The sequence below is a fragment of the Oryzias latipes genome, chromosome 17 (assembly GCF_002234675.1).
Source record: "Oryzias latipes chromosome 17, ASM223467v1".
Taxonomy (NCBI): Eukaryota; Metazoa; Chordata; class Actinopteri; order Beloniformes; family Adrianichthyidae; genus Oryzias; species Oryzias latipes.
This window is the reverse complement of record NC_019875.2, coordinates 13,154,666-13,178,071: the sequence shown is the minus strand read 5'-3', so window position 1 is coordinate 13,178,071 and position 23,406 is coordinate 13,154,666. Positions and strand designations below refer to the sequence as shown.

The following is a 23,406-nucleotide window of genomic DNA, read 5'->3' as shown; positions in this document are numbered from 1 at the left end:
CTTCTGTGGATATGGAAACCATCCATTAGAAATTCCTTGGTTTACATTTGATTGTATAACTACATATTGGTGGCTTTGCAAAATGTGTTCACAATCTCACAAGAAAACGAAAGAAAGAAAAGAATGAACTGGCATTACAAAGAAAATTTACATGGATTTACTCAAGAGCTCTTGATGTATTAAATATTAGTCAGGAGCTGTCTTGTGGGATTCTTATGCTACATTCACAGCAGGCTTGGAAACGCGAGGTCAAACGACCACTTCCAATGAAAAGTATATGTATATATGTAAATGTACGTATTTGTGCGTTTCGGGCTTCCAAGTTCAAAATTCTTGCATTCACGCCTCGCTACACAAGTTTTTCTGTCCGTACTAAACGTCTGGCCAACGAATGAGCGCGCATCAAAACATAAACCAGTTGAACTGTGATCAGTCAGGGACTTGGGTTTGGTAGCATCCTTTTCTAAACACAGAAGTGCCAACCGTTGGAAAATTGATCATGAAAGAGAGATTAATAATTGTAATTTGTGCCCGGCAGGAATTCCATGACACCAAGTCTTTCATACGTCAAGTCTGGAGCAAGATTTGTGAGATTTGCACCCCTTTGACATTTTGCAACAACCCTTTTCTAATTGTTAGTACATATGGTGTTCTCACTGGACTGTGGCTAGTATCAGGTACCAACAGTCCAGTGAGAACACTATGTGCTAAAGTGAGTTCAAGAACCCGCATTCGGCGAGTTCCTGGACCCGCATCACAAGCCCGGTGTGAACATAGCATCAGGAATTCTATGATTCATATTCACTCAAAACTCAAACATTTGGCTTTTTTTTAGGTCCCCTAAAGGAACTTTCTGTCTTCCCCTCTGGTACCTGTCTGCTGCCTGGGTGCGCAGCAAAGGAAAACAACATTCTCAGGTGTCCACTTCAAAAAGCAGGACCGATGCTTCCCCACTTGTGTTAGGTTTCTGTGTTTTTTGTGTAATTATTTTCCATGCGGGTCGGCTGTGACTTCTCCTGGTTGCCCTGCCTCCCTTTCAATGTCCATGACGCAGTCACAACTGGAATTACCTTTTTTTATAGCGTTATTTCAGGAAATGTCTTTTTGTCCACAGTATGGAGCATCTCAGGTGTTTTCCCAATAGACTTCTCAAGCTTAAACATTGGGGATTTTCTAGTTGCTTGTTTCTGGTCCCTAGTCCTTTTCTCATGCTTGGAACCATTATTCTTTTTCCTCTTAAATCTTTTCAAACTTCTATCTGTCTCCTTTAGTTCCTCCTGGGGTCCCTTCTGCTGGTTTCTGCTAGAACTAAGCAACTTCCTGTCAGAACTCTAATCAAGAAATTCCTTCAAATAATGCTTCAATCAGCTTAGAAGGAATGGAGATCTCATATAAACCTTAGTGGATCCATCTGCAGCAGATGGGAGATGAAGCCCTTTTAGGCTTTAGTCGCTGCCAAACGTCCCCATCGGATTCTAACTAAATATCTGGCTGGTATTGAACATCTCATTGCTAATTGTTGCAATTTAGCTCTTCAATTGTTTGTTTTTTACTAAACTTTCTTTTAGTGTTTTCTCTGACTCAACAAATTCTTTTAAATTTCTGATACGTTTTTTGGAGTTGAAAAATGTCAGCTTTTGTGTGGCCTTTCATAGGCCTCTCTCTGCATGCGATCAATGGCATTTTCTCACTTTGAGACTCACACTTTAAGGTCATTTGTTCAGATGTTGTTTTCTTTTCATGTGCAAATGTTCTGCTATGTCCACGCTCAGAGATACTGCTCCTCACACGAAATTCCCATTTTTCTGCTTAAATTCTCCTTCTTGCTCTCAGTTGAAATTGCTCTCAAAGCTTGTGTTTCTGCTCAGTTGTTGTCTGCATGAGTCAATCCTTTCAAAACTCTCCAGCCAATAGGATTCTAAATTGAGTAAGCATGTCCCTGAGCCATGCAGCTACATGATGAAGCACTACACAAATATGTATTGACACAGTGAACTAATGTGGCATGAGCCCTTTGCCTCTCAACACCCCATACACCCCCACTCCGCACCCCCACACATATACAGACCATATACACTGCATACCAACACCAAGCAGTAAATATGTGTGTAACCAAAAATTATACAATTGTAAATTCTAAGTTCTCTCCATTCCAGCTTTGCTGCAGCAAGGTCATTCGCACCTAGATGACAGTGGAGACACTGTGAGAGTCACAGTCTTTCTCCAGTGCCTTCAACACCATCTAGCCCTGGTTACTGGGTGAGAAGCTGCAGCTGATGTCCGGTTGGGCAGTGTCCTGTCTGATGTGGTGATGAGTATAGTGTGGGAGCCCCAAAGGGCACTGTGCGCTCTCCATCCCTGTTCACCTTGGACATCCTCAGAACTTTCCTGATGACTCTGCAGTTGTCAGCTGTATCCCTTGTGCTATCTTAGATGACCCCACCCTTACATTGACGTGTTCTCCCTACCATGACAAAGGTGGATGAAGGTGGAAAGATTTCATGTACTCCATGCACACCAGTGAGGTTCACAAATCATTGAAGAAAAAAGGTTCAGCGCACTGTCTAGCGGGTCTAGATGACCCAACTCCCAACGTTAAAGTGCCTAGGACAGCACAAGGGTTACAGCTAAATTAAAAAGCCTAGTATTTCCAAACATCAGTTCTCAAGTATCCCAACTTTGCATGTTTTACAGAATTCTACCGACTAACAAACCTGACTTAAACCATTGTCCCTACAGAGCCTGACAGTTTTTGATTTTGATTTGAAATGGTTTATTGCAAGCAATCAAATTAGAATACACAAAAAACAATCCAATCATCAGTTATACATTCGTACAATAACTAATCAAACTTTAGATAATTAGACATATTAATAAATATTGCTTGAAAGGGAGTGGAAGGAAGCAAACTTATATAATCCCACCCCTGTTGAAAAAGTCGTTACAGTCGTGGAGAGTTTGGTACAGAACTACTCCAAGCAGCCACACTGTGGTTGATTGAAATCCTAAAAGTTTCTGGGGGACCATGTCCTCTAGTGCATGGAACCAAAGCAAACATTAGTCATATTCATGCTCATTTGACATGTTTTTATTTGTAGATGCACATCTGCTACCTGAAAACATCCTGAAAATTCATGCTTTTCCGCCAAGCAGCTCACGTCAAAGTCAATAAGACGAGCTCATGGGACATCTGAGTTGGTCGTAACCCTTGTGCTATCCTAGATGAACCCACCCCTGCATTGACGTGTTCTCTCTACCATGACAAAGGTGGATAAAGGTGGAAAGATTTGATGTAATCCATGAACACCAGTGAAGATCACAAATCATTGAAGAAAAAAGGTTCAGAACACTGTCAAGTGGGTCTAGATGACCCAACTCCCAATGTTAAAGTGCCTAGGATAGCACAAGGGTTAATGCCTTAATGGTTTCCTCTCATCTTGTTTGGTTTGTCCGTCACCAGAAGCTGTTTGATTTTGCTGTGTCGTTGTACTGCTGGAATCTGAAAATGATAAGAAAAGAGTTTCAATTACTTATAGTTGTTACATAGACATTTAGGTCCCCTTGGTGGGGAGGGTGAGTAATCAGGAGATGTCCCCTCAGTGCCCTACCCTTTAACTGAACCCCCCTTAGTACACACACCCCTCCCCCCTCAAAATACACACTCCAACATAAAACACACACACATGCACACAAACACCCTCACAAACACACATACACGCACACACATTTTGCAAGGAAGGTGGGACCTAGGACCATCTGTCCCCTACCCCTTCCCTGGTGGGGGGTACGGGTCCCTTGGCAACGGCTACCGTGTCCCCTGAGGGCCGGTCTCCTGGGCCCGGTGGTACTCTCTCCGCTCGGGGGGGGGGTTCACATTACACCTGAGCCGAGGGGTGTCCGTGTCCCTGGGGGTGGGTTCTGTTCCTTGCCCCTGGGCGCTGGGCCCCGCAAAACTTCCAACAGTGGCCGAGCCTGGTCGGGCCATGTTTACAACACCCCTTGTGGGCCCCCCTTTTTCCCTGGGGTGCTCCCCTCCGGGGTGGGGGTGGCTGGCCCCTGCCTTGCCCCTCCCTGGACCAACCGTGGGCCGGGTGGGTGGCTGCCTGGAGTGCGGAGCGGGTCTCCCTTGGGGGGTCCTGGCTCGTACCTGGGGTTGGGGCGGGGGGATGCCCGGAACTCCTGGGTGGTGATGGGGTGCTCGTCTGGGGCTGTGGGTGCCCTTCTCGGGTGGGGCCCTGCGTTGGGCTCTTCCGGCACGGCGGGGGGCTGCTCTCCTGGTTGGGTTGGGGCGCCGCTCTCTTTCCCCTGTGCTTCCCTGCTCTCTGGCTCTGGGGGCCTCGCGGCGGTCCTGCTGGTCCTGGCCTGGATGGCAGATTTGGTCGCCCGGGGAGCGGTTGTCCCCTGCCTGCTGCTGTGTGGCGTTGGGGGGTTCAGGCTGCCGCTGCTGCTGCGGCGGGGGTCTGGGTGTGGGGGTGGCTGGGCGCTCCTCCTCCTTCTTTTCACATTCCACCATCCATTTTAGAAGAACATAAACACTCATCTGAGCACAGGTGTTAGCTCACCTTTGCACTAATAGTTTGCATGATTGAATGAATGAAGGGTTTCACACTGGTTGGTTTGAAGGGATAGGTGTTCGTGTGTGAACACTATCTGTTTTGTGTACATGTTGACATGGGGACATTTTTGCAGCTAGCAGGTGTATTGATAACATTTCAGTGTGTGTGTGGACAGGCCCCGCCCTTTTTGTACTACATTTGAACCGTACCGTAATGATAAACAACCAGTAAACCTGTCTGCTCTATGCTGCTTCATGGTCTTATCCCCCCCCCCCCCCTCTCTAACATCCCTCCCTCTTCTTCCCTCCTTTCCTTTTCCGTCCGGTCCAACACCAAAGATTGTCAAACATGATTGAAATTAATAAAGTTTGGCCTCAATTACAAAAGGGGTTTATTCAGACATACCTTTGGTTTGTCTGAAGATTAATAACCCCTCTTGTTAAAATAAAATATGTCCAACACAAGAGGCCCTCAGCTCTCAACTGTCTGCCCAGCTGTTGGACAGGACAAGTTAAAAAAAAAAGAAAAAAGAAAAGAGTTTCATTATTGCACTGTATTTAACATTAAAAAAATTCTTTTCACGTGATAGTTCCCTTTGCATTTAAACTTTGAAGTATAGTTTATTTATTCAAATGTATTTTTTACTTTTTGCCTGACCAACAGACAAGAAAAGATGTGTGCTGGTAGGTGTCTATGTAGGAAGTACTTCTTCTGACAGCTCACTAATTCTGCACGGACATTTGAAGGACAGTCAACTTAATCATGACAATTAAAAAAGTACAAGTTCAGGCTTGGAACCGTTCTAAAATGAGTGTAAATGCTTAGGAAATGGAGAGTGTTGATGAAAATCCCCAATAATTTAAAGACGTTCATTTGGGTGGAGTGTTTGCACTTAATTAGCATCAGATCCATTTAAAAAATCAATTTTAGGACGTGTGTGCTTCTTTTTAAATCAAGGACTTAAATCAAGCACAATCATGTTCTTTAAAGCACACAAACTAGCTCTAACTTGTCCTCCGCAAAGCACACAAACAGCTCATTTTTGATCAGTGACTTCTCAGAGCCTGAGTGGAGTACAGTGGTCTGGTAGTCCTAATGTGTTATGATTGCTGTTTTTTTATTCCCTTTTTAAAATTTGTGTGCAGCACTGTACATTCAAATTTTTACTGAGTTTTGAATTGGATCTAGCCACTTTTCTGCCAGTTGTAGTGTGGACCAATGAGACTATAAGGTCTTTGTCAGCATATTTAACCTTCAGACAAGACCTCCTCTTCTCCCACTCAGTTTTTTCTTCCTGTCTCATCCCCGTTAGTCCTCACACTGTGGTGTTGTCCTGGGTGCTAGCAGACGGCTGTGAAGGCTCAGATTCTGGACACTCTAGTGGTTCAGAGAATCTCACTTTTTTCTTTGGTTTCTTCTTTCAGGCTGGTCTTCTTCTCAACTTGTTTGGTTTGTCCGTCATCAGAAGATGTTTAATGTTGCTGTGTTGTACTGCTTGATTCTGAAAATAATAATACATATTAATGTTGCGGGCTGTTTTTCATACATTTTTCAAGTCAGTTTAATCTTTTTCAGAGTTATGAGGAAGCCGATCTCAGCGCCGGTCGGGTGAAGGCGTGGTACATCCTGGATGGTTTGCTTATCTAACAAAGGGTCACACAGAGACACAATCACACACAGTCTCATTCCCACCTATAATTATAATTTAAAGTCATCAATTGATTCATGTGTTTCTGCAGTGGGACGAACCTGCAGAAAACCCAAACATACATAGGAAGAATAGCAGAAGCAGTTAATGTTGGGGAAATAAACATTAATTCACTTACCAGTATCTCTTATCCTTTGCAGAATCTTTTTCCATGATCTTTTGTTGCTTATTTAACAAAAACTTGTTTAAAATGATAAATGTTTTCTGAGCTTCAATGTGTAAGCTAAATTTTCTAAGTAACTTTTACATATATTCAGAGTTAAAGACTAAAATATTTTGTTGTTGAAGTGTTTTGCTAAGCAACTTAAAATGGGTCTTTTATTTCTGTGATGTCACAGTCTGTTGCTAAGTAACACACCAAGTGACTTTGGTGTTAATAATGTTAAAGTGGCTTCAGTTTACTTTGACTGTTTGCATCTAAATCATCACATCCTGAAAAATGATCAACATTTTTTGACAACATGTGATTTTAATACATATGTAGTAAAGACAAACAAAATACACATTATATACTGTACATGTATATGTTTAAGGAAACAGCCCACTGATTTGTGCAATTGTGGGGAAGAGGAGGAATCAGTGGTTTGTGTCTTGTGTTGCTGCAAAAGGTCTGGGGAAGACAGAAGGCACCTGGAGGACAGTTTCAAGTTGTCAGACATTGAAGTTTTGAGTTTGAGGAGGCTTTTTGTTTTGTTTTGCAGTCAAGTTAGGTAGTTCCCCACTCTGACTCACAGTTCTACACAGTAGATGGCGGAAATGCACCTTCACGTTGCTGCACCCTCCATTTAAACAAGAAGAAGAAGAGGAAGAAGTATTGCACCTCCTCATTTCCTCATTCTTTAGTCAATATTGAGCAGACAGAACAGCTGAACCTCAGATAAAACAGAATTTACTTCATGGAAACACTCTTATTTTGTCAGCTCCTCCTCAGTTCTTAAGGTAAGGTCTAAGCTATTTGCCTGTCTTTTTATTGGCTGAATGTTTTAGAGTTGTGAACTGAGCGTTAGGATGACATTTGTTTTTACTTTCAGTTTTCCTTTCTGTCAGTTGAACACCATGGCAGCGACCAGCTGTTGCTTACAAGAGGAGCAGTTTCTGTGCTGCATTTGTTTAGATGTTTTTACTGATCCAGTCACGATACCGTGTGGACACAACTTCTGCAAAATGTGCATTACCAAAAACTGGAACATTAGCAGTCCTCGATGCCAGTGTCCTATGTGTAAACAACATTTTACAGTTCGTCCTGAGCTGAGAGTCAATACTTTTGTTTCGGAGATGGCCACTGAGTTCAAGCAGGCGACCCAAAGACAAAGTAGCGTGGAGCTCCAGAAAGCCAAACCAGGAGAAATCCCCTGTGATGTTTGCACTTTAACAAAAATGAAAGCTGTCAAGTCCTGCTTGACTTGTTTTGCCTCCTATTGCAGCATGCACCTGGACCCCCATAAAACGTCTGACCGACTAAAGACTCATATGCTCAGTGAACCGGTTGAGAGCATGGAGGCCAGGATGTGTCCGAAGCACAAAAAACCTCTGGAGCTCTTTTGTAGGAACGAGCAGCTGTGTGTGTGCTCACACTGCTCTGTTACAGAACATGTGGCCCACGACATCACGTCCATCAGCGACGAATGTGAATCCAAGAGGACAAAGCTGCAAGATGTCGAAGCTGAAACTCAGCAGATGATCAGAGAGAGGCAGCTGGAGAGTCAACAGATCGAACAGCTAAAAAAATACAGCAGGGAAGATGCAGAAAGAGAGATTGCCAATTCTGTCCAGGTCTTCACCGTTTTCATGCAGACGGCAGAAAAAGGTCTCAACAGGCTTATTGAAATGATTGAGGAGAGACAGAAGAGGACAGAACAAGAGGCCGACGGCTACATCAGAGGACTCCAACAAGAAATCTCTGTCCTCGGTCAAAGAACTGCTGAGCTGCAGCAACTCGCCCAAACTCAGGACCATCTCCTTCTCCTCCAGAAATTAACTGGCCTGCAATCTACCGAAAACCCGATGACTCGAACTTGCACAAATATCCGTCTCCCAGTGTTTGAGGGAGCTGCCCTGGAAGCCGTGGCAGAGCTGGAGAAAACACTGAGTGCAGAGAAAGAGCGACTGCTACACGAAGCAAGACTGAAAAGGGTTCGGCAGTACTCAGTGGATGTGGTTCTGGAGGCCCAAACAGCCAACCCCTACCTTATCCTATCTGAAGATGGGAAACAAGTCCGCTGTGGGGAGGTGAGACGGGATCTGACAGAAAACGAGGAGAGGTTCTCTCTTTATGCTAGTGTCCTGGGACAGCAGACCTTCTCTTTTGGTAGATTTTATTTTGAGGTACAAGTTACAGGAAAAACCGACTGGACTCTTGGTGTTGTGAAAGAGTCTGTGGATAGGAAAGGAATCGACCCACTGAGCCCAGCCAACGGTTACTGGGCAGTTGGCTTGAGAGATGGAAACCAGTACCTGTGTCTGGACAGCCCTGCTGTGAGCCTGATTCTAAACTGGCACCTGGAACGGCTTGGAGTGTTTGTTAGTTACGAGGAGGGTTTGGTGTCCTTTTTTGATGTAGACAAAGCTGTTCACCTTTACTCCTTCACTGACTGTGTCTTCACTGAGAGTCTGAGGCCCTTCTTCAGTCCTGGTAATCACAAGCGAGGGATAAACTCTGCACCTCTCATCATCTCGCTCATAAACCGCATCGACTAGATTTTGTCTGTGGTGAGTTTTAATGTTTAAAAACATTACTTGAAAAGATGAAATTGTGATAAATGATGAATCATAAAGAGGTTTTGTTGTAAAATAATGGCAAATGAACAACTTTAAGTTATTTTTTTTACTAAAGATGAAGAGTTTGTCGGTCCATTCATCTTCTCCCTTAAATCCCCCCACTAATTTCACTTTCAGTTTAACCCACTGACCCTAAATAAAAACTGGACCGAGTGAGTTTGACGTCACACATTGAAAATGGTTTACTTCTCTCTCCAACCAAATGAAGTAATTTCAGCTGCCCTTTTTACAACCTAATATCCATAATGGTGAGCAAATTGAGAAGCCAACTGCCTTACTTTTGTCACGAATTCTGTTTATCGGAAGTTGCTTAATCTTAAATTTCATCTATCCATCTACTACTTACCTGAAGCCTGGTGACAGGGGCAGCAGTCTAACCAGAGACTCTCTTTCCACAGAAACTTCCTCCAGTTTTGCCAAGGGGTACCTACGGCGCTCTGAGGTCCGCCAAGAGACATTGTCCCTTCAGCACCTTCTGGGTCTACCCAAGATCCTCTGCCTGATGGGGGATGCCCAGGATACCAGGGAGGCATCTAGGAGACATCTTAAAGTGATACCTGAGACACTGCAGCTGGCTTTTCTTAATATGGAGAAAAAGCTCTACTCCCAGCTCCACCCAGGAAATGGAGCTCCTCACCCTATCTCTAAGGGGATTCCTCAGCAACCCTGCGGTTCAGTAAAATCAGCAAAACAATATAGTGTGCTAAAAAAGCAAACCCTAAACCGGTCCCCACTCCCTGGCTAGGCCTAGGCAGTCTGTCCATAAAACCTCAACAGAACCAATGACAAAGGCTTTTCCTGACAGGCACGACTTACTGCTGGCAGTATGAGCCAAGGTGACTGTATAGAGACGGGACTCCCCTACCTTCCAGAAGAAACACAATGAGAGACACGATCAAATGGTTTCTCCTAAACGGGAGTTGAAGACAATACGGTTGATAAGGGGAACAGCCACAGGGTGATCAGACATCATACAGTCTCAAGGAGGGGTATAAGAAGGTGCTACAATTGCAAACCTCAATACCAACATGAGTGATAACAGCAATATTTAGAAGAGAGAGCTCAGAAAGAAATCGGGAAATGTTTTTATTTTATTTTTTTACTTTAACTCTTCATGAAGACTTTTGTTACAATTCTTTGCCCAACACCAGATTCTACAGAAGTTCAAATAGTTTGATGTCAATAAACGTGTCATCCGTTACCAGTTCCATGACTGTAAAATCTCCTAAACGTTATCTTATATCTCCTGGCCTAACTTCATCAGCTTGCAAAACTGGACTAGTCTAACTCACTTTCAAAGGGTCTGTTTCAAATCTTTTAAACTGTCAAAGAATGGCCTGTTTTCTGTGAATGAACAAAACATTTTGTTTGAGTGGCCCTTAGCCTGAAGACACATTGAAGAATATTCACCTGTATTTGTCACAGCAGTAGATTTGGACTTGTCTCTTCCTCTTCACATACCATTGTTGTGTATGTGTGAATGTACATTTTATACTTCATATTTTTGTATTACATAGTATCCTAAACTGCTTTTAATTGCTTCATGAAAACAAATGAAGTGTTTTGAATAATCTAAATTTTTTATTTTGTATCCTATGAGCCAGAGTATTTAAATCTAAATCAGAAATTATTTATTCTGCCACACAATACTGAAATAATTTACAAAACGGTTATCCTGTGCTGTGTTAACATGAAAATAAAAACACAATCAAAAAAACAATTTTGAAGTGTCAGAAAATGATTAAGATTTTAAAACTGAACTGAAAGGATAAAAACATAAGAGAAAAATAATAGCCATTCCTTCAGAACCAATAGTTCCTTATGAAAGGCAAAAGTTAAAATTAAAAGCAAACCTTAATTTAAAATGACTGTGTGCCACAAAAACAGGTTGGTAATTTATTAACACTGGTAGAGAAGCAGTTTCTGCATCAAGAGCGAATGTCTCCTCTTTCAGCTGGACAACACAACTACACATCAGTGTGTGTGTGTCAGCTCCTGTCGGGGTCAATGTGGTCTGGGCTGAAGCTGAAGGGCTTGTCGTAGCCCATTAAGTGGTTGTAGTCCTGCGGAAGCTCGAAATAGTCTGGGTTCACCAGCAGCCCTGCTTGACCAGCGTAGAAGGTGGTGAACATCCTGCTGACAGATGGGACACGGACCTGACTTTGATGGAACACGGTTTTCTTTTCAAACATAAAAGCATTGTAGGTGACGGCAGTGTACATGTCGCTGTCGGGGTTGTGGTACAGTCTGATCACGTAGCCTTTGGTGAGAAGATGGAGAAGGATGGGCGTGAGGAAGGTAAAGAAGCTCATGCAACTGCAAAAGGCCACCTGAACAGCCAAGCCCTGGACCGCAAGTGCAGTTTTGAGGAGGATCGGAGGCACGAGGCAGAGGGTGGCTAAACTGGTGCTGTAGGAGAAAAACTTCACGCCTGTGCAAACGAGATTGACAGAGAAAAAGTTCAAAATTGAAACTCAATGCAAATTCTCTGACTTCATTTCAGTTCATTCATACAGCATCTCACCAATCCTCAAGCAACCAATGTGAAAAGGCTGCCTTACTAGAGCAATAGCAACTTGTTTGTTGGCAAACGACTAGTCGACGACTTAATAGACCCTTCCACTAATTTTAATCACAGCCCCTTTCTAACCACAACTCTACAACTAAGCTTGGACTAGGGATCTCCTGATCAGGTTTTTTGATTCTGATCTGATTCTGAGTCATTTGATACTGAGTATCTGCCGATACAAAGTCCCAAAATGAATAAGCGGATTACAATTTCCTACATTTTTATTTCATTAACATTATTTTATCATTTAACACTTAGAGCACTTCTGTAAACTTACTTGTACAATCAAGTTAAAATAGTGCAACTATTAACTAGGAAAAGAAATCTACTTTTATCTACTAAATATAGGTGATAATTAGTCATATGAGAAAGTTTAGTGACTTTAGTTTTAATCTCCTCAGAACTTTCAAACATGTTTAACCAAATGTGATTCATATCTTCATTTAAAATTCTTAAAAATGAATGATGACTCTGTTGCAGCATGAACATGATGATGAGTATTCGTGACAAGCTGATTTCAGTAGAACCTTTTATTTTTTATGTAAATTTTTTTATTTTTTAATGATTATGGGATTCTTCATATGACCTCTTAAGACTTTAACCTCTTTAGACATCACATTTTGGGTTTTATCACGACAGTAGTTAATTTTCTTAACTGGGGTTTGTCAGAGAAATACTAAGCAAATCAAAGAAGAGCTCGGGTCTTAAAGTTACATTCCTGGGCTAGCACTTAGCACAGTTAGGGGCTGCTGTGCATTAATAAACAAAAACCTGATCTATTTTCTGTTGAAAGTCATTTGTAGTTGTTGTTTGCGCTAGGACAAGACAAAAGAGGTACTTGTTGTCAGTTTTTAAAAGTTATTGATCCCAGAAGTCCGAATCATTGAATGTCTCGCTAGCATGACTGAACTGTTTTTGTTAGCCTCCAGCTGGAAATGCTGCTGTATTCTGCTCTGCTTTATGGCAATAAAATGTCATGATCCATTGATGACAAGCAAACTTCTAGTAGACTATTTATCCAAAATGATATATTGGAAATATACAGTGGTGGACAAAATTGTTGGTACCCCTCAGTTAAAGAAAGAAAGTCCACAATGCTCACTGAAATGACTTGAAACGTTGAAAAGTAACAATAAATTAAAATGTATTGAAAATTAAATAATCAAAATCAGCCATTACTTTTGAGTTATTGATTAACAGAATTATTTAAAAAAAAAAAAAAATAATGAAATACAGCTTGACAAAAATGATGGTACCTCCATAAAAGACTGAGAATTAATCGCCCAGGGGGTCATGATGAACTCAGGTTTGTCCTTTAATTGACATCACAGCTGTTTTCAAACCCATAATCAGTCAGTCTGACTATTAAAAAGGAGACAAATAGTCACGTTGCTGTTTGGTGGAAAGGTGTGAACCACACTGAACATGGACAACAGAAAGGGAAGGAGAGAATTAGAAACAAAATTATAGACACACATTGTAAATTTAAAGGCTATAAAACCATCTCTAAGCAGCTTGAAGTTCCTGTGATGACAGTGGCACATATTATTCAGAAGTTTAAGACCCACGGGACAGTAGCCAACCTCCCTGGACGTGGCCGGAAGAGGAAAATGATGACAAATTGAGGAGACGGATAGTTTTAACTGTATCCAAAGAGCCCAGAACAACCTCCAAAGACATTAAAGGTGAACTCCTAGTTCAAGGTACATCAGTGTCATATTGCACCATTCGTCGTTGTTTGAGCCAGAGTGGACTTCATGGGAGACGACCAAGGAGGTTGAGACTGGAATTAGCAAAAATGCATGTTGACAAGCCACAAAGCTTGTGGGAAAATGTCCTTTGGACAGATGAGACCAAACTGGAGCTTTTTGGTGAGGCACATCAGCTCTACGGTCATAGACTCAAAAATGAGTCTGCATCTGGCACAGGGTGTCTTGAAGTTGTGCAAAGTAAAATGAAATCTCAAGATTATCAAGGCATTCTGGATAGAAATGTGCTGCTTAGTGTCAGAAAGCTTGGTGTCAGTCGCAGCTCATGGGTCTTCCAACAGGACAAGGATCCAAAACACACAGCCAAAAATCCCCAAGAATGGCTAAGAGAAAAGCGTTGGACTATTCTGAAGTGGATTCTATGAGCCCAGGAGGTGCTCATAGAATCGGAGCTGATACATGCCATTTGGAGAAGACACCGTCAAACCTGAGACAACTGGAGCAGTTTGCTCATGAGGAGTGGGCCAAAATACCTGTGGACAGGTGCAGAAGACTCATTGACAAATACAGAAACCTTTTAATTGCAGTGATTGCCTCAAAAGGTTGTGCAACAAAATATTAAGTTATGGGTGCCATCATTTTTGTCCAGCCCTATTTCATTAGTTAGTTTTTTTAACTAATTCTGTTAATCAACAACTCAGAAGTAAATGGCTGATTTTGATTATTTAATTTTCAACACATTTTAATTTATTGTTACTTTTGAACGTTTCAAGTCAATTCAGTGAGCATTGTGGACTTTCTTTCTTTAACTGAGGGGTACCAACAATTTCGTCCACCACTGTATAAAGCACTGCTATTATAATAATAAATTAAATGTCCGATACTGATTGGGAGCCGACATCCGATAATGATCAAGCCATCAACCGCGTGATTGGATCAGGACTTCCTTAGTTTGGACGCTCAAAAAGTTATATCTATTTAGATTGAGTGGAGGTTGCAATTGTCCTCTCAAAGTTCTGTTGAGGACCGGTTCTCACCGTTGACTGTAAGTGAGAACTGAACTGAGTGAGTGTGACTTCACCCATGAAAAATGGCTTACTTCCAGCTCCAACAGTTTTCCTGACAACTTTAATGTAATGACTGAGTAATAGCTGTTTGTTACTCTAGGAATAAATAGAAGTGGATGGGATTTTGGCTTCTTGGAGCCCAGTGGCATATTGGAATGCAAAGGCTGGAGGGTCACTCAGTCCAGTTCTCATATACAGTCAATGGCTCTCATAAGTGTATTAATACATGTAGTATCAACACAGGTTTACTGCACAGATGCAATAGAAAGAGTGAGAATGACTTACCACGAACAACACCACCCATGCTGCCAATGTAGATCAGATTCCCCTCATTTGGGGGCGTTGTTGTGGAGAGACAGCGGCTGCTCAAACATTTGGACCACACCTTTATAAAAACACGGAAAGCATGGTTTTACTTTGGTTTCTGCTAGTAAAATAGAAATTTGTGGACTTTCTATTAATTAGAAATCTATTGAAAAACCACTCAACTCTCCACAAGGTGACTTTTGACACAAAATGTTTGCCTATTCAAAAGACAAATCATGAAGCTTGATTGACAGAAAAAGGCAAATATCAGTGTTCGCATCATGTGAACATGTGAAAATGTTTTGATTGTAAAGTGTAAACTTTACAATCAAAAAACACTTTTTTGGGGTAATCAGAGTGAAATGGGGTGCAGTTGACACATAATCTAACATGAAAACTCAGGAATAAGAACGGCTTTGCTGAGTCAGCAGAAGCAAACATGACATAAGGAAAAGTAAAATAAAATGCGTATGGAACAGAGTTGGTGTTTTCAGAATACTACTTTAAATATCAATAAAACTAAATGATTTACGAGTTTTGGTCAATGGCAAATTAATGTAGCAAGTTGGGTCTGTACAAGTAAATAAAATATTATGATAAATATATACTTTCAATGGGAAATGTAGACAAGTTATCTGTGATGGACTGTTTTAATTATTCTGTTTGCTAATAAACTGACAGTAGTGTCAGCAGTAAGATGGGTTTGACATTCTGTATCAATCTCTGATACAATGAGATGCTGTCTCTCTGCAACTGCAACAAAGAGAAAGGAGCTGTGATGGTGGGAACGCTCCAGTTCCGGTTCATCCATGCATGGAAGACCGTGGAGTGCGAGCCGGGTCTCTGCCGGCAGTCACATACCTTTACCGGGACAGAGAACGGCCTTTCCGCCGCAGCGGAAAGCTGAAGAAGCGGCTTGTTAGATCCTCGCAGACAGCACGCGGACGCCTGAGCTGCATGGCGGATGGGCGGGAAGCGCGTGCATCCGGGAAAGAGGACAAAACGCGGTCGTAATGGCCGCAGAATATTGATATAAGTCATTTTTTAAGAACGGATGGTGACCCTGGTTAAGGTACGAGTTAAAATTGTTTTTTCTTCTTCTTCTCGTTCTTTTTTTCTTCTTCTTTTTCGAGTTTAACTCGCACTTGGTGACTTACCGCCACCTACTGTTACAAGGTTTTCCTGATGGTTGAGACCCAACGACCCATTGGATTCAAGATTCAAGATTCTGTTTATTGTCATTCCACACATAGTATTTGCAGAGAAATACACTGGTGAGACGAGATGTTGTTTCTCACTGGCACGACAGTGCAAAGAGGCAAGCAAAAACAAACAACAACAATCAAAGAATAAAAATAGCAATAAAATAAGATAAATAAAATTAAAATAGAATAAAATAAAGTAAAATAGAGACCGGGGAGGGGGGGGGGGGTTGTTAGAGTCTGTATCCATGTATTCTGTCTTCGGGTTGTGTGGGTTGGGGGTAATCCTTTGGGTCTTATTGCAGAGTGCACTTTGTGAGAGCATGAATGTATGAGGACAGTCCGTTCAGTAGTCTCACAGCTTGTGGGAAGCAGCTTTTTAGCATCCTGCTGGATCTTCAGCTGATACTCCTGAACCTCCTCTCAGATGGCATGAGGGACAACAGTCCATGAGAGGGGTGCTGGGGGTCCCTAATGATGGAGGTTCGTATGCGTAGGCAGCGCTGCTCTTATAGCTCCTCCAGGATCGGGAGAGGTGCACCAACAACCTTGTTCTCAGTCCTGACAATCTTGCTGAGCCGTTGTTTGTCCTGAACCTTGCAGCTGCCAAACCATAATGTGAAGCTCTGTCAGGATGTTCTCAATGGTGCCCTTGTAGAAGGTGATGAGGTGAGGTGTTGGAATTCCAGCCTTTCCTGAGTCTCCGGAGGGACTCAGGGAGTCATATGATATTTAGGAAAAAATGTTTCTTCAACTTTCTAACTAAAAGCCGCCTCTTTAAAAACATAGAGATATCTGTTACACTTTAAGCAGTCAATACATTTTTTTTCAGTTTTTGTTTGGTTTTCAGTAGCCTAGGCCTACTCTCAGAAGCTTCTGATGTTTAAAGAACTGAGCTGACCAAAAACTATTCAAAGAAAATCAAAACACAGCACCTTCCTGTTTTTCTGAAATGTGTGTTTCAGCGCCAGCATGTTACTCTACAGGTGTGTGAATCCTTGTCATGATCTCCATGTTTCTGAATGAGTAAAAACAAAAAATGATCAAAAATCTTATCAAACAGCAGATGACTGGCATTTCTTCAAATGAAATAATGTATACTTTGGGCGTAGTGACCAAATAAGCAAGTTCATCTTTTTATTCTAGTACATGACTAATGCATGAGATGAAATCCAATTTTTGAAAATATGTTCCAGATTTAAAGAATATCACCGATGACCTGAAGACCATGATCACTCACAATACCTAATCTCATGAATTTCACTAAAGTTAAGCCAAAGAAGAGAAAATTGGCAGGAACAGGTGGTCGTAAGTTCTGACGTCTTTTAGAAACATGTAATTGTGAAGATTGATCAGAATACAAAATAACTGATTCTCATTCCTATTGTAAATTACAACAAGATTTGAGCAGCTCAAGACAAACAAAAGACGTCAATGCGCAAAAAATCAGAGGTAGTCACAAAAACCATTACCACTGCTTCCTAATTTTTATAATGAAAAGCCTTTTAGCCAAAGGTTTTACAGCTTCTTCATCCTAATTCTACTTTACCATCAACATGTCTATGAAGACTCTCATTCATCCAGGTAGATTCCATCATAGTAGTAGGTTTAAAGGTTGTCATCTGGACTTGGTTTTTAAAGCTGAAGACATTTCACCTCTTATCCAGAAGGCTTTGTCAATTCTGGTAAAAGAGCTGGTTTATATGTGCTCATGGGGCAGGAGTCAGACCTGAAACTGGATAGTATTGTCTACTTAGGTTACATGGTTTCGGGTCATTACCATCAACCACAATGGGATTTTTTTCCTGGAAGGAACACACTCCATTATTTTCAGACAACAAAAACAGATAAATTATTATGAAGTGATGTTTTAATCTTTTTTTTTGTCAGTTCTCAGGATGTTGTACAAATGTAGATTAGTTTTGCTTAGTTTGAACCTGGATCCTTGTAGCATCTCGATATTCAGCCATTAAACAATTCACAACATTTTCATTTTCCACCCAGTGTCTTGGATGTAAACTCCAGAGATGTCATCAAGAAATGGTGTATTTTGGTGTGTTTGTTATGTAGCCTGGGGCTGGCAGTCTTGAGTGTCTGTCTTGCACTTTTCATAGTCTTCATGTAAGTCTAGAACTCCATACAGACTCTCAAGTGCAGTGAGAACTCTATGTTGGATTGAATCCACTTGTTCGATAGGACAGTATTCATCCAGACTAGATCTGAAAGCAAACAAAAACAGAGGTTCCAACTACTGTAGTTACCTGCACAGCACAGCAGGACATTCAGGTTTGATCTAGGCTTTTTATTGGTTACCTAGACATGGTGACCAGAGTAGGTTTGGGTAAAGCGGTGAGGAAACGCCGCACAGCTGAGATGAGTCTATCAATCTCCTCGTCAGTGCTGACATGGTGAGGAAGCTCTGCAGAGTCGCAGGTTAACCCCGCCTGGTGAACCTGGGAGATCCAATAATGGGTGAAAGGATTTGTCCTCACTCTTATTGTTCCATTTCAGTTTTTGGCATTTTCAAGGCATTTGTAAAATACATAATTTGAATATTTAATTAAAACAGACCCCCGCCCTACTCTAAACATTATTTTAAATCCATTATATCTCTAACCATCAACACATTGATTTATAACACAACTCTCACCTACCATTTCATAGTCAGGAGAAGGATTTCTTGCCTTCAAACTAGAAATCAGTTGGGTTAAAGATGACAATCTGAAAAAATACAAGAATGCTACGTTAGATGACACAATGTAACAGATTTGCCCACTCAAATATTAAAAGTTATAGACGTCAAAAAGACGTCAATCCAAACAGACAAGTCAAAATGATATTTTTCAAAAATTATAGTCAGAAAGATGTTTATTTGCACTGTAACTGAAAATGATTGCAATGCTCTTGAACATTTACTAGACCAAGAAACTTGTTGTAAACTTCAGGATGCAAAAAAGAGCATCAACAGGACAGCTGTTGAATGGGTGTCTACCTTCAAGTTTCTAAGAATCTGCTTTATGTAGGACATCTTATGGTCTAACGCCTTCTACTAATTCAAACTACTCAAGATGGTCCAGAAATGTCTATTCTTTCTACTTCTGGTGTTGTAAATTTGTATTTGCTTTAGTAATTGGATGAAGAGCATAAGTAAATAAGTTCTGTCATCCAGACAAATGCTACATGGTGCATTTGTACCCTGGGTTGCCGGCCCAGCGTGAAACAGTCTCATCTCCGTCGTCCTCCAACAGGTCAGCAAATGCTGCTTCAAGGTCTTCTAACTGACGAACACGAAGCTCTACACACTCTTCAACCTCCTCCTGGAGACACACATACACACAGTGGTTAAAAATGCAAATGCAAATTTTGCAAACTTTTCTTCTTCTTCCACGCCATCAATGGAGAATTCCTATGATGCTCCAAAAGGGAAGCTGAAATACTAAAGAAAAAAAAAGTTTTTAACTTGAAACAAGAGATCTGACCTTATCCGCATTTGGGCTGGGTTCTCTGAAGTTGTATAGCTCTTTGAGGATGGAGAATTCTTCCTGGACAGAGAGAACAGATGATACTGGTCACCTTTAACACACGTGTTTCATGGGACTCTTAGAAATGCAGGCAGGCTGCAGCATCTATGATCAGCTGGAAAACATGATTGAAGCACAGGATGTACAGAAAATGGACACTCACAATGCAATTTTAAAAACACTATTCCAATAAAATCATTCACCCCCAATTTCTTTATATTTTGATTTTTTATTACATAGATTTGGTTAATAACTGCCCAGGTTTTTCTACAAACACTGACTTCTTTCCCTCTTTGTTTTCTGTGCACTGTCAGAAGATAAACCAGATTACCTTTTCTATTCCTTCTGTCTGTATTACTGTAGACATTTGATCACTGCTAATTCAATTTTAGAAAATAAAGCAAGACATTTACCAAAAACACAAAAATCTAGGTTGCACAAAGACTTGATGGAGAAATGTAAACTTTTGAAAAAAAGAAACACCTGCACCTCTGTATAAAGCTCTCTGAAGGGGTTTTTACAGGAAAAGAAGTCCAAGTCAATGTCCAGGATGAACGGCTCAGTTGGACCAAGAAGTAAAGCCAGTCTCCCAAGAACATAACTCGTTGATCCATCATCGTCTTCACCATCTTTGTTGCTCACGCCTGCCCTTCTGTCGCTGGCCTCTGCTGGCTGGACTGATGTGGCGGGTGGGGAAGCAGTGCGCGGACAACTGGTCTCCCCGTTTTCACTCCTCTCAGTACAACATCTTTTGGCTGAGCATTTAGCCTCAGCCTCAGGCCCTGAAATAAAAAACACATCTGATCCAGGTGAGTAGAAACAGATGGGGCCAAGTTTCTGAAAAACCAGCCGGATGCCGGAACCTTGAGGCCTTGAGTCTGACACCTCTGACCAAAATAATCTGATCTATAATCTTTCCAAACAACCAACAATAACAATGTAAATGCCTTCAATTTCTATAACTGAATTGATCTCCTAATGTTAACTGCTAAAGTTTTTATGTTTTGTTTACAGCTGGCATGTGATAGAACCTAAGTACATAAAAGACTCAAGTCATTTAGAGCAGTTGGCTGCAACTAAAAAGAAAATGTCAGCAGTCATGTGACGAAGCAAAAGAACAAATACCTGGAAGAGATTCACAGCTTGGTTTGACAGAATTCACTCGAATGACACTGAGTGTGAAAGGCTTGGAGTTCTCCAGCTGCTCCTCACAGACAAACAGACCGTCACTGAGGAAGTAGTTGTCTGTGCTGGAAACTCTGCACAAGAGGAGAGCCGCATGGACCAGAGAAAAGCCAGAATTACAAAAAAAACAGGAAACTTCCACTTTTGACCTCTGTCCTAACCTGATGGTGGTGGTTGACGAGTCTCGACCAACACACATTTTCTGTTCTCCGTCTCGGATTTGCTGGGCCCAGTATGGATGCAACCACGCCACACTGGACACGTGACCAGCATACACCATGGGCATTATCCAGTTTTCAATACTCAACTCACTGAAAAAAATAGAAAGCCTGTTTAGCTTTGAAATGTATCTATTTACCAACTCAAGTAATGATGAAGCAAACATCACAGTTTACTAGGCCTTTGGGATCTTTAAAGCTTTTGTCCAATCAGTTCACTCTTGACCCCATGATACCTGAATTTATTATCAGCTTTGAAAAATAACCACTTATGTTTTTGCTTTCAAGTAGATACTAAATTAAGGTAACTTTAAATGTTAGAGCAGAAGTGGTTTGATGCATATTTGTGTCAATAGGCTTCAAGGAAATAAAAATAAAAGCCAATGCAAGAAAAATAAAAACTACTGTAGACCTTTCCTGGTATAATGAGAAAAACGCTGAATTCTGATCTGGAAAGCAATAAAAAAAAATCCTAAATAGATGAGATACATTTCCTTAGTGAGGAAGCATCACAGACATGGGGACAGCAAAATGCAAAAGACATTGTATCCTAGGAGGCTAAACACTGGAGTCTTGTTTCTTCGCCACATTAGCACATCATGAAGCCTGGTCAGTCCAGGAGCAAGAGTAGGATTGTGCTCTGCTGTCTTAGACTTCATTCGGTGCTGTCCTTACTTTTTACAGTTTTTCCTGCACTGTTAACTGAAGAACTGGAGGAAAACAAATAATCTGGAATTGAGAAGAGCAGCAAAAACTTTGCCTCTAATCCCTAAATATTGCAGTATCCACTCCAACCATTCCACCTGTACAGGGATTTTTGTCATTTGTCATGATTCAGTGCTAAAGGGCTGATTGCTTGACTCAAGAACGATACCTGAAGAGTTTTTCTTTTTCAAAGACTGTGTCAGCAGACATGTTGACTGGGATGAGAAGATCTGGGTGCGAGTCCAAATGAATCATCTTGATATTACTCGGTGGGAGATGTCTTGAGGCGATGGCCCTGTATATGTGCTGCACCACCTGTCAGAAAGCAGATATTTCATACGATAAATTCACATTCTTCTTACGGTACTTTTAAAGCCAAGGACTGAAAAGAAGGCCAATAAAATGTGACTTTTGTTCTTCATCGATAAAAACACACAGTGTCTATGCAAGAGTCGATGCGGTAAAAAATGAAAAAGAATGTACAAATTTGTTTCAAAATTTTCCAGCAACTATATCTTTAAACCCTTTATGGAATCACTTGTTGGAATAGTAATTAGATTTTTTTTAAAGCATTTTATAAGAAACTTGTTTTTTACCCAGAGACTTCATATCAACTGCTTTAAAGTCCTCCTTGAACAATGAATTGCATCAACTATTAAATCTGATGTATTCTTGTTAGTTATAGTTATTAAACCCCACAATTATAACACACTGGATAAGTTCAATTTTCTTCAAATACTTTTTATCTTTCTTAGTTCACTTTCTGGGGTAGTTTGACTAGTTTGGCACAATATCTTCTCCAGCTCTCTTTGTCTTTTTATTGATTTTTCTTACCTTTGTCTGAAATCTTTTATACTCCTAAATTTTAAAATGACAGGTCTTCCTTGATACCTCTGTTTCTCTCTATATTTGTTTGCTCTTCTTTAGACCCTTTAATTGCATCATCCTAAATGCCTCTTTCTTATGAGGTAAAAAGTCTCAAATTCTCTCTTTTTTTTTTTTTACTCATATAATGTATTTTATTTCATCTAGGTGTATCAAAAATCCAACCCGCTGTTTATCCTCTGACACACATCCTTTCCCCCATAAACCCTCATTAAAATTACTATAAAGTCTGTCTCCTTGCACTTTCCACCCTTGATGTGTTGTCAGCTCAAGATCTTGCGGTACAGTGTTAGATCTCGTGCTGATATGTTCCCTATGTGTGCAATTATTTGTGACCTCCTCCTACCATTGATCCGGACCAAATTTCTCTCATCCATAAATTGCTCAAAGACCTCACTGTTTTTTGTTTTCTTCTTCTTTTCTCCCAGAGTGTTCATTGAAATCTCCACATATCATGATACAACTCCTGCCGTGTTCTGTCATTGAATTTAGATGATTTATATGCATTTATTTCTATTGATTATAATAAATGGTGATATACAGATCTGTCCCTAACTAGAGTCTAGTAATTCCAGCATATCCACGCCTATTTTGGATGAAATGCTATCAGGTTGGTTAACGGTGTAGTTTAAAGTCGTTGTTACAGTTACGCGTCTGTTCATCTGTTGGTTTAATATAGATCCTGAAGTAACAGCTATAAACGTTAAGGAAATCAAGTTTGTATGTTTGTCTGCTTACATGGTGGTGGTCCTCCACGATCCACACCGGCAGATCCCGGTACGACCTCTTTAGCGGCGTTGAACTCATCCAAACACGAAAACACCTACAGTTTTTCCTATATCAAAGTGAACACAACGGTTTTTTTCTTAGGTGTATGTCCTCCTTTAATAATAAAAAAACAAACAAGCACCTAATTAAGAAATAATAATAATTTCCACATTCAATGCCGCGGGGCGGGGAAAGTGAGATCGTCACTGTTATTGTGTCCGGGTAGAAA

At 41.0% G+C, this 23,406-nt stretch overlaps 3 protein-coding genes across 4 annotated transcripts; 1 reads left to right on the top strand and 2 right to left on the bottom strand.

Annotated features, from left to right (window-relative positions):
• The first annotated feature begins 5,420 nt into the window (after nucleotides 1-5,420).
• Nucleotides 5,421-10,762, top strand: LOC101161267 (E3 ubiquitin-protein ligase TRIM21). The gene is made up of 3 exons (XM_004078874.4): nucleotides 5,421-7,203; nucleotides 7,296-8,973; nucleotides 9,441-10,762. The coding sequence occupies exon 2, from the start codon at nucleotides 7,321-7,323 to the stop codon at nucleotides 8,959-8,961; it is 1,641 nt and encodes a 546-aa protein (XP_004078922.1). The 5' UTR covers nucleotides 5,421-7,203; nucleotides 7,296-7,320; the 3' UTR covers nucleotides 8,962-8,973; nucleotides 9,441-10,762.
• tmem70 (transmembrane protein 70) lies at nucleotides 10,112-15,828 on the bottom strand. 2 transcript variants are annotated; one of them, XM_011486357.3, is made up of 4 exons: nucleotides 15,555-15,828; nucleotides 14,673-14,772; nucleotides 11,263-11,473; nucleotides 10,112-11,175 (listed from the first exon to the last, which is right to left on the bottom strand). In XM_011486357.3, exons 1-4 carry the CDS (start codon nucleotides 15,732-15,734, stop codon nucleotides 11,031-11,033), a joined length of 636 nt encoding a protein of 211 aa, XP_011484659.1. In that variant the 5' UTR covers nucleotides 15,735-15,828; the 3' UTR covers nucleotides 10,112-11,030. The 2 variants fall into 2 exon arrangements, with proteins under 2 accessions (XP_011484659.1, XP_004078921.1); XM_004078873.4 differs by having other exon boundaries at nucleotides 10,112-11,473; nucleotides 15,555-15,824.
• A 1,918-nt stretch (nucleotides 15,829-17,746) lies between these two features.
• Nucleotides 17,747-23,394, bottom strand: c17h5orf22 (chromosome 17 C5orf22 homolog). Its single transcript, XM_004078872.4, has 10 exons — nucleotides 23,148-23,394; nucleotides 21,694-21,839; nucleotides 20,763-20,912; nucleotides 20,542-20,675; nucleotides 19,906-20,198; nucleotides 19,375-19,437; nucleotides 19,091-19,212; nucleotides 18,550-18,616; nucleotides 18,209-18,348; nucleotides 17,747-18,114 (listed from the first exon to the last, which is right to left on the bottom strand). Exons 1-10 carry the CDS (start codon nucleotides 23,214-23,216, stop codon nucleotides 17,958-17,960), a joined length of 1,341 nt encoding a protein of 446 aa, XP_004078920.1. The 5' UTR covers nucleotides 23,217-23,394; the 3' UTR covers nucleotides 17,747-17,957.
• Between the last annotated feature and the right edge of the window lie 12 nt (nucleotides 23,395-23,406).